This window comes from Aotus nancymaae, unplaced genomic scaffold, assembly GCF_030222135.1.
Source record: "Aotus nancymaae isolate 86718 unplaced genomic scaffold, 86718_ANA_hifiasm-v0.15.2.pri h1tg000064l_0, whole genome shotgun sequence".
Taxonomy (NCBI): domain Eukaryota; kingdom Metazoa; phylum Chordata; class Mammalia; order Primates; family Aotidae; genus Aotus; species Aotus nancymaae.
The window spans coordinates 10,786,612-10,803,397 of record NW_026988478.1 but is presented as its reverse complement, the minus strand read 5'-3'; the positions used below and the strand labels follow the sequence as shown (position 1 = coordinate 10,803,397).

The following is a 16,786-nucleotide window of genomic DNA, read 5'->3' as shown; positions in this document are numbered from 1 at the left end:
GCTGAGAAGAGATCACAGGGTTTGATCACAAGGTAAACAGATTGATCACAAGATAGATCTCCAAGACAAGGAGAATGAAGGACCCCAAGTGGCAATGAAGAGTGGCAAAAGTTTTCAACGTAGAATATCATGAATCCCTTTATATTTCAAAAAAAGCCCCATTATTTTTGCTGCTCTGAGGAAAGTAAATTGTAAAAAACTAAGAGAAGGAGTAGAGTTTGAGGCATTCATATAAGGGCAGTCTAATTAAAAGATGAGGATAGAAAAGGGGCAAGCAGTGAAGATAGCGAAAAGCAAGATTCAGGATATATTTTGGAGGTACATTTGATAAAGCTTTCTAAAGGAGAACACCACCCAGAGTTTGGCCCAAGCAGTTTGTTTGATGAGGGAGTGAATATTGACAAAGAGAAAACTAAAGGAGAAAGAGAATTGTGGGTCTGAGTATTGATTCTGAAGGTCCTCTTTCAATGTGTTTGTTTTAAGATGCTTATTAAACATCAAATGGAGACGATGAACTAGTTCATGGGAGAGGCTAATGATACAAAATTGGAATTCTTTCATATATAGTTGGTATGTAAAGTTATGGGGCTAGATAAGATCAGCAAAAAGAGCTGTGGTGGAGAGCAGAGAAAGAAACAGGTAGAGGGGGAGTAAAGTAGGGAGAGACAAGGCTTGCACCGAATATTGGGACCCTACAACATTTAGGGACTGAGGAAGCAAGAACTCAGCAAAACACACTAATGAGAGGTGGCCAGAGAGGGAGAAGGGGAAATGTAAATTTATGTGTTCCATACATAGAACCTTGACAGATAACATTTTAACAATAACAAAATGTCATAGTCTCTGGCATTTTCATATACATTATTGCTATCATAGCAAGTTCACTGATCTGTATCATGGAACTACTTGTTTTCTGATTAAGGCTGGGTGTAAAGAATGCTTCTCAGGAATAATATCTACAGTTTTTTTGATTTGACAACAAAATCAAGCAACCTCACCTCATGAGCACACTTTCCTGCAGGTTATTCATCACTGTACCCATCTGTGAAGCATTGAAACATAGACATGAAGCTCTTCTGCCTGTTTCATTATTGCAACTTCTGGCTTTGCTGTCACAATGCTCTGCAATTCTTCACTGTTACCATATTCAAGGTCACTCTTCGTGATAAATTAAAGACAAATTTCATGCACTATGTTATTATGGAATTGCACAATCTTGCAAAAGTTCTGGTCTGCCTTTCTCATCTTCTTTTCATTTCATGAAAACACCAAACTTTACCATGACTTGTGAATTTATTGTGAATCTTTCTTCAGAAATTCAAATAACAAACAATACTTAACCAGTTTTTCAGGCACATTACTTTTAGGTCCTCTCTAATATCACTATATATCCTTATCTCAGAAAACTCAATTTATTAACTTTCATCTTCTCTCTGATCTACCTCTAACTCAAGCAGAAAATAATTATTTGTATGTAAACATACATTTACTCTTGAACTACCTTGTTTTAGTCTTCTACTTGACTGTGAACCTATCAAGGGTAGAACTGTGTCTTATTAATCTTTATATTTCTTATTTCTAGCACAGTGCATAGTGCAAAGTGCATTCTCAATAATTATTGAGTAAATTAATGAATTAAATAATTGATTAGATTACTTTAGACTGTTAATTTTTGGCTTGACAAAAATGATAAAGATATCAAAAGACTGCTTTATTATAGTTTGATATAGACTCTTAGGAGAAATTTTTCCATTCCTGAGATTCATCAGTCCCTCAAATTTTCTTACTTCCCCTTTTTCTGGGGTATGTAATTTTCATTAGCATGCAAGTATAACAACAAACCATTTTAAGTGACAACTGCTAGTCAATTAACTTATAATATTTTTTCAGTTCACAGGAATTAGGTCTGTGATTAAAATCAACAGCAATATTAAATGCTTGGTTCTCTCTTTTGCTCAATGCAACAAATACTTCTTATATTTTATCAAAATGTATAGCCCCTATAATAATTATGGAAAGACATTGCACATTCTATACTATTATTTTTACTAGTCAACTTTATAATTACTTCAACAGTCAATTCATCATTTTCATTCAACTGAACTCAATTCAAACAGTTAAATATTTAGATCTGAATCTCTTTTCAAGAAAAATTAAAACTGAGTTTGAGAGGTTCTGTGTGTCTGATAAGTGAAGCAGCAATCTAAAGGGTACAAAATACTTGACTTAAGGAAATGATGTGTGGGGCATCTTGCAATATGTACTGAGGATTGCTTCTGAATATATTGCCAATGTAGTAGACACTTTTCATCCCCAAGCAACATGAGTATCAATCTATGCCTGTAATTCCTTCCTGATAAAGAAGGATACTGTCTGGTTATAGACCATCAAGACTTTATTCCAGTGAGAAAAGCTGGGCCTGCAGCACTTGTTTCCCTTTTTGCGTAAAATTCATGTCAAACAGAATATATGGAAACTATATCTTGAATTTTCTGGTCCTTTAGGTCAGCTGAAGATCTTGTGAATTTAGTTGAATAAGGTCTCAGAAATTCAAGCTGAATAAGTGACTTGGCAAAATACTAATTGGCAAGTTAAGATCAAAGTTAGAATTTGAAATTGATAAACTTGAACTTCTGATCTTATGTTCTCTTCACAGCGTAATACTGAATATGCTATATAGCTTTTTTTTTTTTTTTTAAGACGGAGTTTCACTCTTGTTACCCAGGCTGGAGTATGTTATATAGCTTTAAGGTGAATTCACATAATTTATAAAAAGGAAAGGAAACAAAAAAATAATAATTCCAAGTATTTATACATGGGTCTTTCTTAGCAATAATAGATATAGACAGACTTCTAAGTTTACTTTTTCCTCTTTATCCTGATATAATCAACAATTTTATTTTCCTTTCAGTATACCTTTTGTATCCATTTTATATGATGTGCTATAACTTCTTTTTTACTTACCTCCGAAGTAGAATTTGATTGAGAAGATAAATATAGCTAAATTCCAAATACCATTCCCTCTTGTTTTACAACAATGAGAACACATTAAAATGAAGACTTGATTCATGACACAGCACCTAACAAACTGTTAAAAACAGTATAATTACTATAATCTCAAAACCAAAAATAGTTTACTTATTACATTATTAAATAGCTATTCATTAAAATAGAAATTTTATTTAATAGGTACTCAACAACAAAATGAATACTACTCATGGGAATTCATTCAAATAGAGTGTTGTTAAATGCATGACAAAAGGATATAACTGATTAAAGAAAAATAGTAATTGTAAACATGTCAATATATCTCTAATATTTGGCATTACCTAGACATGTTTATATTTGGTTTAGATAGATTTATTCTTGAAATCCAATAGTTGGCTAATCATGGCATCTTTCAGATTTTATCTAGAAGCGGAAAAATTTAGTATCCATATTTAACACAAACAATAACTAGAGTCTTACATAGATTAGGGGGTTGAAATGATTGTCCCAGAAGCATAATGAGCAATAAACCCATATTCTTTCATACACAGAAAAATACTGAGACCAATGAAACTCTTCCTGACAGCCTCTGATGATGAAAACATACAAAATTGCAACATAAGAACATTATTGACCTTGACTATGCATGTTTTCACCTCATTAGGAATTCACAGCTGTTAAAGGTAATGATCCTTCTTATGGTCACATATGGCATACCCAAGATTATGTTATGAATATGCTTCTTATGAATGAATTCTGTGCTCCATAAACCAATCTTTAAAAAAAGACTATTGGCTTAATATTTGATTTTAAATTATATCTTTTATAAAATGTTATTGTTTTTAATGATCAAAATTAATTTCTTACAATTGACATATATAAAGAGAAAATATAAAAATGTAAATTGGTTTTGTTAATAAAAAGTGTGAATATTCTAATATGACCTCATCAATTCTGATACCTTGGAAGTTAAATCTTGCAATTTAGAACAAACCACAAATGTTCCTTAAAATATTTTTGGAGCCTTAAAAGAAGACATTGCTGCAATTCATGATATCATTATACTTATTTCCTTTTGTGGAATTTAAGCATAGAACATAGACTAAAAATATGACCATTTATGATGATAGTGTTGTGTTAATCACATTATTCATAGTCATAATTTGATAACTTTAATATTCAAAGAGACTTAATTGTTAATTGCAACTCTTACATATATTTTGATTATAAATGATATATTGGTCTTGCATGTTTCTTAGAAATGCTGGTATGTGCTGTCCAAATTCCTGAAAACATCATGTTAAGGTGGGGCTGACCTTCTTGGGCATTTCCTGATGTCCTATTGTCACTGTATGCCTGCAGCACTGTTTCCCTGTTTCATCGTGTGGGGAGGTGGGAGTAGGTAATGGAGCTTCTGTTAAAAAAATTAGAAAACTTTAAAAAATAGTTTATTTACTTTAGACTTTCCAAAAAACACTAAACTGAACATGGTGCAGGAGGTTATGACTGGGTGGGGGGCATTAGTCAGCATGAAGGAATAAGACATACTGATGGAAATTACACATGGATAGAAGAGAAGGAGAGTGAACATAAGAACACATCTATGAAGGAAAAATGCATGTGAAAGACCACATATGTGAGTAAAAACAAGAACTATGAATATTGATGTCAATCAATCAAGTCTTCAAGAACATTCACTGATCACCTATTCTTTTTGAGAACAGAAAATAACTGAACATTTTCTGTAGATTAACACTGACTCATCATTCAATATTGTTTCTGTATTGTAGCCCAACGAGTTATTAACGTGGACATATTAGGACCAGCTCTAGGGACAGTTATCCAGAAGAGAAGAGACAGCCAAGCATATCACAGAAACCGATATAAACACCTCAAGTAGTGTGGTAGTATAGAGTAGCCTCTGGAAATGAAGGTTATCCTCAAATATTTGAAGGGACGCCTTGCATCAGGAAACCTAAGCTTGTTGAACAAAACGTCAATGGGCTGAGCCAACATCAGGGAAACATATTCTGGGGTCATGGGAACTAAAGACTACACTAAATCTACATGACAAAGGAGGTATTAAAGCAGAGGCTAAGTGATCTCTTGATGTTGATACTATAAGGACTCTTAAGTTCCAGAGGGCAGTTGGACCTTGGCCTGTGAGGCTGCACTCAATTCAGAAATGTGAGACTGTTGCTGCTGGAATGTGTGGCACCTCATTCCTGCCTTACATGCTCCCAAAATACTTCAATCGAGGTAGAATAAAGGAATAAGAGCTTAGAGCATCCAGTTTGCTGAATTATTGACTTATTATTTGTTAGCTACTTGTAGAGCAGTATGCTGTGTCAGGTCTGGTAATGCAGAAATGAGTGAAAAAGTACTCTTCCTCAAGGAGCTCCAAAAAAATCAGTTTAGGGTGGGGGTTGAGAAAGGGCACATTACTCTCAGCTTCTTGCTGCTTCTTACGTTACTGACTTTCTTCATCAACATTAACTTGAACATTTAGCAAAGAAAAGCAAAATTCTACATTTGAATAAGCTCAAGGCATTTAACTTCATTATTCATTCACCCATGAATACATTCCATAAATACTGAGCATTAAGTAGGTGCCAGGAACCCTTCTGGTTATGGGGAATGTGATAATGAATAAAATGCCCAGAATGCCCACCCACATTTTTATTATATACACATGGATTATAGAAAACACTTCTGTTAAATTACAAATAAATTATGACATTTGATTCCAAAATACTAATAAAAAATAATAATCTAATGAATACAGATTACAGGCACTATTTAATTATTATACAGTATTAATTTTATGGTTAAAACAATTAACAAGATCAATAATCAAAAACAAGAACTATCAAATTTTCTAATCATATTTCATTATAAATCTATAATGAATACTGACATTATTAACAAAAAATAAACATCATAAAGTTATAATGCTCAAGTAGAAAAGCAAAAAATGGTAAACAATATGTTCTCTATATTAATACTTCAGAAGAAATTTACATATCCCTGTATACACCTCCACCCCCTCCCCGAAAAAAAAAACAAATTAAAGAAAAAGCCATAGAAGGCAGCCTAAGGGCCTATAGAAGAGACTATAGATTTTCCTCTTGAATTGTGTTCTTCCTATCAAGACACTAAAGAACGGTGGTAAAAGTGTGGGTTCTATAGTCAGACTCACTAGCTATGTAACCCCAGGCAAGGTACTGGGAGACTATTTCTCTGTACTTCTGTATTTTTATGTTTGAAAGAGGGCTAAAAATTGTACTAGCTTCACAGGGTTAATGTAAGAGTTAATATATGGAAAGAATTAAAATATGGAAAGAATTTCACACTTTTTTAATTTTTTAAGATGGAGTCTCTCACACTGTCACCCAGGCTGGAGTGCAGTGGCCCGATCTTGGCTCACTGCACCCTCCGCCTCCTGGGTTCAAGCGATTCTCATGCCTCAGCCTTCCAAGTAGCTGGGATTACATATGCTCACCACTACACCCAGCTAATTTTTTATATTTTTAGTAGAGCCAGGGTTTCACCATGTTGGCCAGGCTGGTCTTGAACTCCTGATCTCCTGATTCGCCCACATTGGCCTCCCAAAGTGCTGGATTTACAGGCATGAGCCACCACACCCGGCCGAGAATTTCACACTTTTTAAAGCACATAAGAGCTTACAAATGTTTGCTATTTTTTCTGCTATAAAGTCAACAGAACAGTGCAGTAACAAAGCATGTCAGAATCTTTACTGACAGAGGTTCTCAGAACACTTTGAATGAAGAATTCTGAACCAAGAACTTGGGCTTTGTAATTAATCTCCAGCATCAGATATTCTCCAGGCAATACAGCAGCAGACCAAGCTGCTATAGCTGGTGCCTGTATGTTCCTCCTCATGGCAAAGTGAAAGAACCAAATTCTGCATGTACTGCCAAAATCCCCAGCTTCATAATTGCCACCACTTTTTCCATTTTGACAGTATAGATTCTGTTCTGCTAGTTGGCTGAGATTGTCTGGCTATGCACAGTGGAAAAAGTATTACCAAATCATTCCAACCATAATTTGTGAATTTATTCAGAATAGAACTTTCCTGACAACTAACAATTCCTTCCTCTGTTCCTCTCATGTATTTTAGACAGAGTTTCAGACAAGGCTAATCAAACCAAAGTGGAAAAGCCTTGAAAATTATCTGGTGAATGTTTGAAGTAAATCATTAAAGTATTTTTCAATTATCCAAAGTACATTATCCATACTACAAGGAAAATGTCTAAAGTTTAGGCTTGGCATTGACCATTGGAAAATAACGGAAAACGATTTGAATTTGTTGGAGGGGAGTGTACTAAACCTGAATTCATGACAAATGTGCATTTATATTTTTGGTCTGTGCAGAATTAATCAACATCCCAAATCTGTTTTAAAAACTCCACCCTAAGCATTTGCTTATTCTTTCAATAAGAAGACACAAAAAAGCCCACAGTATGAGGACAGAACTTGAATAGGTTTTTGAGGAATCATGATAGGTTTTATACTCAACTTGCCACATTACCTTGTTTCCTTTATTCTCAGTGACATGTATTTGTAAAACAGGTCTCAAGAGCAGGGCCACAGTTTGTTTATAGAAGAAATTCATGTCTCTGTATTAAGCCATCAGATTTATCTGGAGATCAAACAAACACCCATCAACTACAAGCTACAAATATTCACCAGTTGAATCTGTGTGTGTGAAAGTGCTTTACTAAGGAAAGCTCTATTCAAATGCTAATCATTATCCAACTGACTACATTAAAAGCTCCTTCAGGGAATTGATAACCTCTTACTCATCTTTACAACACCATCCTCTGAGAATCAAAGATTTGCTTACTGGCTAAACACAATTAAAGCTCAACTCAGGCTAAACAGCAGAGGGCTTTTGGAATCTCAGTCCAGATTTCTTAAATGGCACATATATGCCTGGATATAAAGAATTAAAAAGAAGGATTCAGTCTCATTTTTAGTGGCCATCACCTAAATGATGTGTTCATGCCTTAAAGGAAAAGTATTTAAAAAGCATTAGAATATAACTATGCTGTTGAATTGCACAGAAGACCCAAGAAAAGCTTACAATATAAATGCTTAAAACTGGATTTAATTATATGATAGATCATATATGTAAACTAATAATATGAATTAAATAAAATATTAAAATTTTTTATTATGTTTTAGTTATTTTTTTCCCAAATGGAAGCCTACATGTAAGTTATTTGATAATGTTTTTGTGGAGTTTAAGAAACAAATCTTAGTAATATGCTTAAATAATTATTGAAAATACAAAGCATGACTTTCTACAACAAAATAATACATAGTAAGATTTAAAAGAATGTAAACAGAAAAAAATTTATAAACCTTTAAATTTTATTTCCACTGAAGTTATGAAGAAGGTAATGATAAAATATGACTATAAAATCTAGTGTTTCTCATTTATAAAATACCAATATTAGTTGTAATGATATATTCTATGATTATTCAGAAAATCAGCAGTTAAGTAACAAACATGACTCTTGTTTTAAAATTCATGCTTAACTGCTTGGTTTCTTTCACTTTACTTAGACACTATAGCCATGTTTCATGTATAAACTCATGGGTAAATACTTGAATTATAAGTTTCTTCAATTTCTGTGAACTGTCAACTGTACTCTTTGCTCATAATCTTTCAAAAGTATACCTCATGCTTATTTGTCTTTGCCCAATAAATGTTTGAGTTACAGAAAATAGCACAGAGTGAGTGACTTCTTTATTAATCCATCATATTAGTAAAATAAAAATGTGAGTTTTAAGAATTAAAATATGATCATGCCATTTGAGTGCCAAGTCTCAAGGGAATACATGCATTAATACTAATATTATATTAAGAACTTTAATGATTTGTGAAAGTAATATTATATATATATTTCACTAAATAATGCAACAAAAAGAATTACATTTATTAGCATTTTAGAATACAAAATAGTATATCTTCGAAAAGAATCAAATCAAATAATATGTATGTGTATTAGTCTACTTTCACACTGCTGATAAAGACATTCCCAAGACTGAGAAGAGAAAGAGATTTAATTGGACTTACAGTTCTACATGGCTGAGGAGCCCTCAGAATCATGGTGGAACACAAAAGACTTTATCATACATGGTGGTGGCAAGTGACAATGAGGTATAAGCAAAAGCAGAAACCCCTGATAAGCGTATCAGATCTCATGAGACTTATTAACTATCACAAGCATAGCATGGGAAAACTGGTCCCCATGATTCAATTGCCTTCCCTTGGGTCCCTCCCACAACATGGGGGAATTCTGGGAGTTACAATTAAAGTTGAGATTTGGGGGGAAACACAGCCAAACTATGTCATTCCACTCCTGGCCCCTCCAAATCTCATGTCCTCACATTTCAAAACCAATCATGCCTTCCTAACAGTCCCACAAAGTCTTAACTCATTTCAGCATTAACCCAAAAGTCCACAGTCCCAAGTCTCATCTGAGACAAGGCAAGTCCCTTCTGCCTATGAGCCTGTAAAATCAAAAGCAAGCTAGGTACTTTCTAGAAACAGTGGAAGTACAGGTATTGGATAAATAAAGCCATTCCAAATGGGAGAGATTGGCCAAAACAAAGGGGTTACAGGGCTGTGCAAGTTCGAAATCTAGAGGAGCAGTTAAATTTCCTTTGACTCCAGGTCTCACATCCAGATCACAGAGATGGGTTTCCATGGTCCTGGGGAGCTCTGTTCCTATGGCTTTGCAGGGTACAGCCTCCATCCTGGCTGTTTTCATAGGCTGGTGTCGAGTGTCTGCACCTTTTCCAGGTGCACAGTGCAGTGCAAGCTGTCGATGGATCTACCATTCTGGGGTTTCGAGAACAGTGGCCCTCCTCTCACAGTTCCACTAGGCAGTGCCCCAGTAGGAACTCTGTTTGGGGGGCTCCAACTCCACATTTTCCTTCTACACTGCCATAGCAGATGTTCTCCATGACGGTCCTGCCCCTACAGCAAACTTTCCTGAGCATTCAGGTGTTTCCATACATCTTATGAAATCTAGGCAGAGGTTCCAAATCCCAATTCTTGACTTCTGTGCACTCACAGGCTCAACACCACATGGAAGCTGCCAAGGTTTGGGGCTTCCACCCTCTGAAGCCACAGCTTGAGCTGCATGTTGGTCCCTTTCAACCAAGGTTAGAGCAGCTGGAACACAGGGCACCAAGTCCCTAGACTGCACACAGCAAGGGGACCCTAAGCCTGGCCCACAAAATCACTTTTTCTACCTGGGCCTCCAGGACTGTGATGGGAGGGGCTGCCGTGAAGTTCTCTGACATGGTCTGGAGACGTTTTCCCCAGGGTCTTGGGGATTAACATTAGGTTGCTTGTTACATATGCAAATTTCTGCAGCTGGCTTGAATTTCTACCCAGAAAATGGGTTTTTCTTTTCTATCACATAGGCTACAAATTTTCCATACTTCAATGCTCTGCTCCTTTATAAAACTGAATGCCTGGGCAGGCACAATGGCTCACGCTTGTAATCTCAGCACTTTGGGAAGCCAAGGCAAGTGGATCACGAGGTCAGGATATCAAGACCATCCTGGCCAACACGGTGAAACCGTCTCTACTAAAAATAGAAAAAAAGAAAAAAATTAGCTGGGCTTGGCGGTGCCCACCTGTAGTCCCAGCTACTTGGGAGGCTGAAGCAGAATTGCTTGAACCTGGGAGGCAGAGATTGCTGCACTCTAACCTGGACGACAGACCAAGACTCCCTATCAAAACAAAAACAAAAACAAACAAACAAAAACCTGAATGCCTTTAAGGGCACCCAATTCACAAAACATGAACGCTTTGCTTCTTAGAAATTTCTTCCACCAGATACCCTAAATTATCTCTCTCAATTTCAAAGTTCCACAAATCTCTAGGGCAGAGTAAAATGCCACCAGTCTTTTTGCTAAAACATAACAAGAGTCACCTTTGTTCCAGTTCCCAGCAAGTCCCTCAACTCCATCTGAGACCACCTCAGCCTGTATTTTATTGTCAAAATCGCTATCAGCATTTTGGGCAAAGTCATTCAACAAGTTTCTAGGAAGTTCCAAACTTTCTCACATTTTCCTGTCTTCTTCTGAGCCTCCCTACTGTTCCAACCTCTCTGCCTATTACCTAGTTTCAAAGTCACTTCCACATTTTCAAGTATCTTTTCAGCAATGCCCCACTCTACTGGTACCAATTTACTGTGTTAGTCTGTTTTCATGGTGCTGATAAAGACATACCCAAGACTGGGGATAAAAAGAGGTTTAATTGAACTTACAGTTCTACGTGGCCAGGGAGGTCTCAGAATCATGGAGGGAGGTGAAAGACACTTCTTACATAGTGGTGGCAAGAGAAAATGAGGAAGAAGCAAAAGTAGAAACCCTTGATAAACCCATCAGATCTCATGAGACTTATTCACTATCATGAGAATAGCATGGGAAAGACTGGCCCCTATGATTCACTTACCACCCCCTGGATCCCTCCCACAAGATGGGGGAATTCTGCAAGATGCAATTTAAGTTGAAATTTGGGTGGGGACATAGCCAAACCATATCAGTATGTATTGAAGCTAATTTTAGCTTTAAGTTTTATTTAAAGTCTTATTAATATTGCCTGAAAACTAAAAACCCATGCTGTCACATTAGGCATTCAGAGTCTAAAGAAAGAGTGCAGTTTTGATAGACAACATTTCAAGGAAGTATTTAATTTTGGACCAGTTACTTCTGTAGAGCAAGAGAATGTATTCAACTGGTGCTAGCAAACAGATGAACAGCAATGAAGAATACCTCCCTCCACCACAAAGGGAATGAATTGCTTTTGCACCTGCCTTATCAGGATAATGGTGTAGGTGCTCAGTGAGCCTGTGAAGGGTGCCATACATATGTGGGATTAGACTGTGGCAGAACTGCCTGGAGATAAACATTCTTATTTATGAAATATAGGCAGAGCAGGACGACAAGTCTCAAAACCAAAGATACTAGCACTTCAGGAGGTGCCTGAGAATTTGGGAAGCTAAGTGCAGTGCAAAAAGTAATTCTGGGACCATGGGAACAGAACTGACATTGTGGCTGCTTTCCTCTAAGTTTAGACTATTATTATTCCAGATACAGTCCAGAGAAATGTGAAAGAAAATGAAGTGATGATTTCCAGATATTAAAAATTACATGTTTATATTTCTTCTAATTGCATGAGTAATGTGGAATATATACAATGTCACCCACACATATCAAATTCTCAAATGAACATTTTTTAACAATGTATACGTGTTTCACATTTCACCTAGAGAAAGCAGAAAATAATGTGATAAGATATGCATTATTTTATTTTAATATTACTTAGAAACTCTACATTATCTAAAAGCTTAGCTAAATGGCTGTTCATCTTGAGATCATTTCTGTTTCTATAATAATTTGGCAACGACCTTAAACAATTTGAAAAGAAAAGCTAAGTAAACAATTCAATGAAGAATATTCCTCCTTAAAAAGAAATATATATATTAGATTAGAGGTAACCAGGGGTTCTAGAGAGAGAGAAGTGAGGAGTCATTATTTAATGATTACAGAGTTTTTGTCTGGGGTGATGAAAAAGGTTAGGAAATAGATAATAATGATGGTTGCATAGTACTGTAAATGTAAATGATGCCACTGAATGGTACATTTAAAAATGGACAAGATGTCAAATATTACTTGTATATATCTAAACATAATTTTTAATATTAATGATGCAATATACCAAAAACAACTGAATTGTACAAATAAGTGAATTGCAGAGTATGTGAAATATATCTGAATAAAGTTGTTGAAAAAAAGAATATCTCTTCTTATGAAAGAAAACGTTTTTTGATGATATGATCATTTTAGGATTAATAATCCACTCTCTTTTGAAGAGTTCCAAGGGTTAATTTTCTTAACAGAATACTAAGACTGTAAGAAGAAACCCTCTTTGGAACACCTTTCATATTCTGAAAGAAGTACAAAGGAAATGAAGACTCCAGTTTATATTCCAGAAATCCACCAGAAATAGGTTAATCCCAGACTATTTTCTATACGTCAAAATACAAATAGAACCTGGATCATGGCAGGAAGAAAGAAAAGCAATGAGAGATGAAACATCATCTAGGGAATTAACAAGATCTAATGATGGTTGCAATACACTTTTTAAGAGAAAAATAATTCTATAATTGAAAATAAGTTAGAAAAAATCTAGCATAATAGAAAAATTCCTATTATGAATAGATTTAAATCATTTATTCAGTATATTAAGTCACAAATAAGAACTCTAGCCTTTCTTTTCTAACTATTAAAGTACTTGCAAAATTTGGACTGTTAAACAGTAAACAAGCAGTCATCTTGTGAACATGTCTATATTTTTCTTTTATTTTTCCATTAGTTGGATAGTTTTGTATTACTCACTTCTGCCTCTTATGTTGAAAACTAATGTAATCAAATTAAATTCTGAATACCAGTGCTAGTTTCAACATTCCTACATAAAAAGACATCTGTGACATCAATCTGGTCAGGGACCTAGTCTAATAAATCAGTTTTGCATAATTAGCATGCTATTTTTACTTCAAGCCTAGGTTCATTTAAAAAGTCTAAGAGCAAAGAAACCATGGCTATTATGTAGGGAATGTAAAATTTTACTCCATTCTTGTGCTACCAGATCTCTTGATTTCACTTCTTATCAATTTAAATTCAAAACTAAGTGCTGGGTATTTTTTCAGGACACATAAGGGAGGGGCTTCTACCAAAATATGCTCCCCTTTTCTTGGTGAACTTAAGATGCTGAAATCCATGAACATGCAACCAAATTATTTTCATTGCCTGCATACCTTTGACTCCAGCATGGCATCTCCTATATTTGATACCTACTAGATGGATAAATTGGAGAAAGTCATGATTCAAAGACATAAAAAAGTAGAACTCTAGATATAAGGTTTCTACTATTGATTTATTTCTTTATTTACAAGGGGAGAGAAAATAAAGAAGGATGAGAATGTCTTACAATGTGTCAGGTATATCAGATTCATCTTGTTTTTATCAAAAATGAGTTTACCAGAATTGAAACACTTACACAAACACACATGGTAATCATCTCTAGAAAAACAAAAGAACCACCAAAACAAAAAAAATAATGATAATATGTTTTAAAAGTTAATGAAAATCTTTCTTAGTATGCTTTGAGCAGTGGGGAAGATCTGGTAGGAAATTGCTATCCTTGTGAAGCAGATGGTAGAAAAGACTCTGAAACCAAGATCAACCATGGAGATGATACAAGATTCTAATGAAGCACAGATCAAGGGTCCCTACTGCAGCACCCACATTCACAGCACAACTCTGGGACCCAACTCCATCGGTACCTATGAATCTCTGTAAGTCTCAAATTAAATCATCTTTATATAATAAAATATCTCAAAGAAACTAAATATTTATCTCCAAAACAGAAAAGCGTAAGAGGAGTTCATTTTAGTTTCTTCCATTTAGAGCTGACAAGATAAAAACAATGATCATATTTCACATAATATCATTGAATGTGAAACAGAGTATATAGAAAAGAAACACTAAGATCTCTTCACTTTTCAGTAAGAGGTAAAAAGAGATAGTCTCTCTTTAAAAAAAATAAACTAAGATATATATTCGACAATTGCCTACTTGAATTTCCAAAGAAATATACTTAAATTAAAAAGTCAATATAAAAAACATATGAATATGCAGGTGATAAGTCAATGTGATTAAAAAATACATATTCGAAATATAAATGACTAATGTGTGGGAAATTTCTTTTATGTAAGTGAAATAGTCAAAAAGCCATGTAATTGGATTCCTACTGCTTTGTCTACTCAGCTCTGAGAGTCCTGAGGAGGCTCCATCACAGCCTCTGTTGCCCTGTTACCTGTAGGTACTGGGAGATGTGTAGAAAGGATGCTGGTACATCCTGGAAAACAGAAAATGACAATCACGTCAAGAGTTACGGATGGACATAAGAAACATCTGCAGTTTCTTTGAAATTCTACCCATGCCAGCACACACATGCCCATGGCTGTCCCACCAGCATTCAGTGTGCACATGCCCCGCTGCCGCACCACCAACACAAATGTACCCACAACTGCCTCAGCATTGTACACTCACCTGCATCCCCCCTATCTCCTGTTGTGTACACTAGCCTGCAGCCGCCTGACCACAACATACTCCTCTGTGGTCCTCCACGGACTGGCTGGAGTGCTTTTGGTGGCAGCCCATTTCAGTGTTGTTGCCAATGTCTTAAAACAACTGTGGTATGCCATAGTTTCCCTTACCTAACATTATGTATTATTGGCTATAGATATTTAGCAATGCAAAAATCCAAATAATTTCCAAAATGTGGGCAGCCCTTTATGGATCCATTTGGAAAGGAAGATCATTTTATTCTATTAGATTTTTGCATGTAGAGATTTTAAGTATCAGTGAATTTTTTTTTTGTAGGTACCTCATTGAAACCTGTAAATAGTGGTTCCCAATTTAATTGTTTCAATAAGTTATTTGAGACAGTAAAATGTACCCATTGGTGAATGCATGCCACTCTGCTAAGCACAGCAGATGCTTACCTCCAGAGGCCAGAGAACAAAGCTACATTCCTGGTCCTGGCCTGCCAGGATAAGAGCATGCAGCCCAGGAGTGCTTAGCTAAGCCTTGGCCCTGGAAAGCATACAGAAATGAAGCCAATAAACTAAACCCAACTTATATCACAATCAAACCCTAAAGTCCATCAAAGAATATAAAAGCAAAAAGCCCCATCCAAAAAACTTCAAAGATTAAAGGTAGATCAGTTCACACAGAGTAGAAAGAGCCAGCATAAGAATTCTGACAACTCTAAAATCCAGAGTATCTTTTAACCTGCACATGACCACACTAGCTCTGCAGCAATAATTCTCAACCAGACAGAAATGGCAGCAATGGCAGGTGTAGAATTCACAGTCTAGATAACAAGGAAGCTCAACAAGATACAGGACAAAGTTTAAACCCAATCAAAAGAAATCAATAAAACAATTCAAGAGTTGAAAGACAACATAGACATTTTAAGAAAAAACGAAACTGAAATTGTGGAAATAAAAATTTCACTATAGGAATTTAATAATGCAATTTGAAGCATTAAGAGACTAAGCTGAGGAAAGAACTCAAAGACTTTCCTATGAATCAACTCAAGTAGGCAAAAATTGAAAAAAAAATTAAAAATGAACAAACCTCCAAGAAATACAGGATTACCTGAAGAGACCAAACCTATGACTCATTGAGATTCCTGAAAGAGATGGAAAGAGAACAAGCAAATTGGAAAACATATTTGAGAATACTGTCCACAAAAACCACAAAAATTTCCCTAACCTTGCTAGAGAGACTGGCATGCAAATTCAAGAAATTCAGAGAATGCCTGTGAGATACTATACAAAACAACCATCCCCAATGTATATAGTCATCAGATTGTCCAAGGTCAATATGAGCAACAACAAAAAATCTTAGAGGCAGCTACAGAGAAATGATAGGTTATACACAAAGGGAATGACATTGGCCTAACAGTGAATTTTTCAGGAGAAACCTTACTAGCTAGAAGAGATTTGGAGCCTTTATTCAGCATCCTTAAAGAAAAGACATTCCAAGGAAGAACTTCATATCCACCAAACTAAGCTACATAAGTGAAAGGGAAATAAAATAGATTTCAGATAAGTAAATGCTAAAGTAATTGATTATAACCTTATCTGCCTCACAAGAGCCCTGGAAGGGATAAACA

General features: G+C 35.4%; 1 protein-coding gene across 10 annotated transcripts in view; it reads right to left on the bottom strand.

The window, feature by feature from the left end:
* The window catches only part of PRR16 (proline rich 16), a 211,032-nt gene that overhangs the window by 62,542 nt on the left and 131,704 nt on the right, over window positions 1–16,786 (bottom strand). For 2 of the 10 annotated variants that reach the window (XM_064366215.1, XM_012448483.2), the window contains 2 exons: window positions 4,305–4,402; window positions 2,965–3,088 (listed from right to left, as the gene is read on the bottom strand). The exons of 5 other annotated variants lie outside the window; for them this stretch is intronic. Coding sequence is in view for 1 of the 5 variants with exons in the window: in XM_012448468.2 (XP_012303891.2) it covers window positions 7,541–7,624 (84 nt within the window). In the remaining 4 variants the exon portion in view is untranslated. Of the gene's footprint in view, window positions 1–998; window positions 1,159–2,964; window positions 3,089–4,304; window positions 4,403–7,540; window positions 7,652–16,786 lie in introns of those variants that run through there. 3 more of the 10 variants (XM_012448492.2, XM_012448475.2, XM_012448468.2) reach the window with 3 other exon arrangements.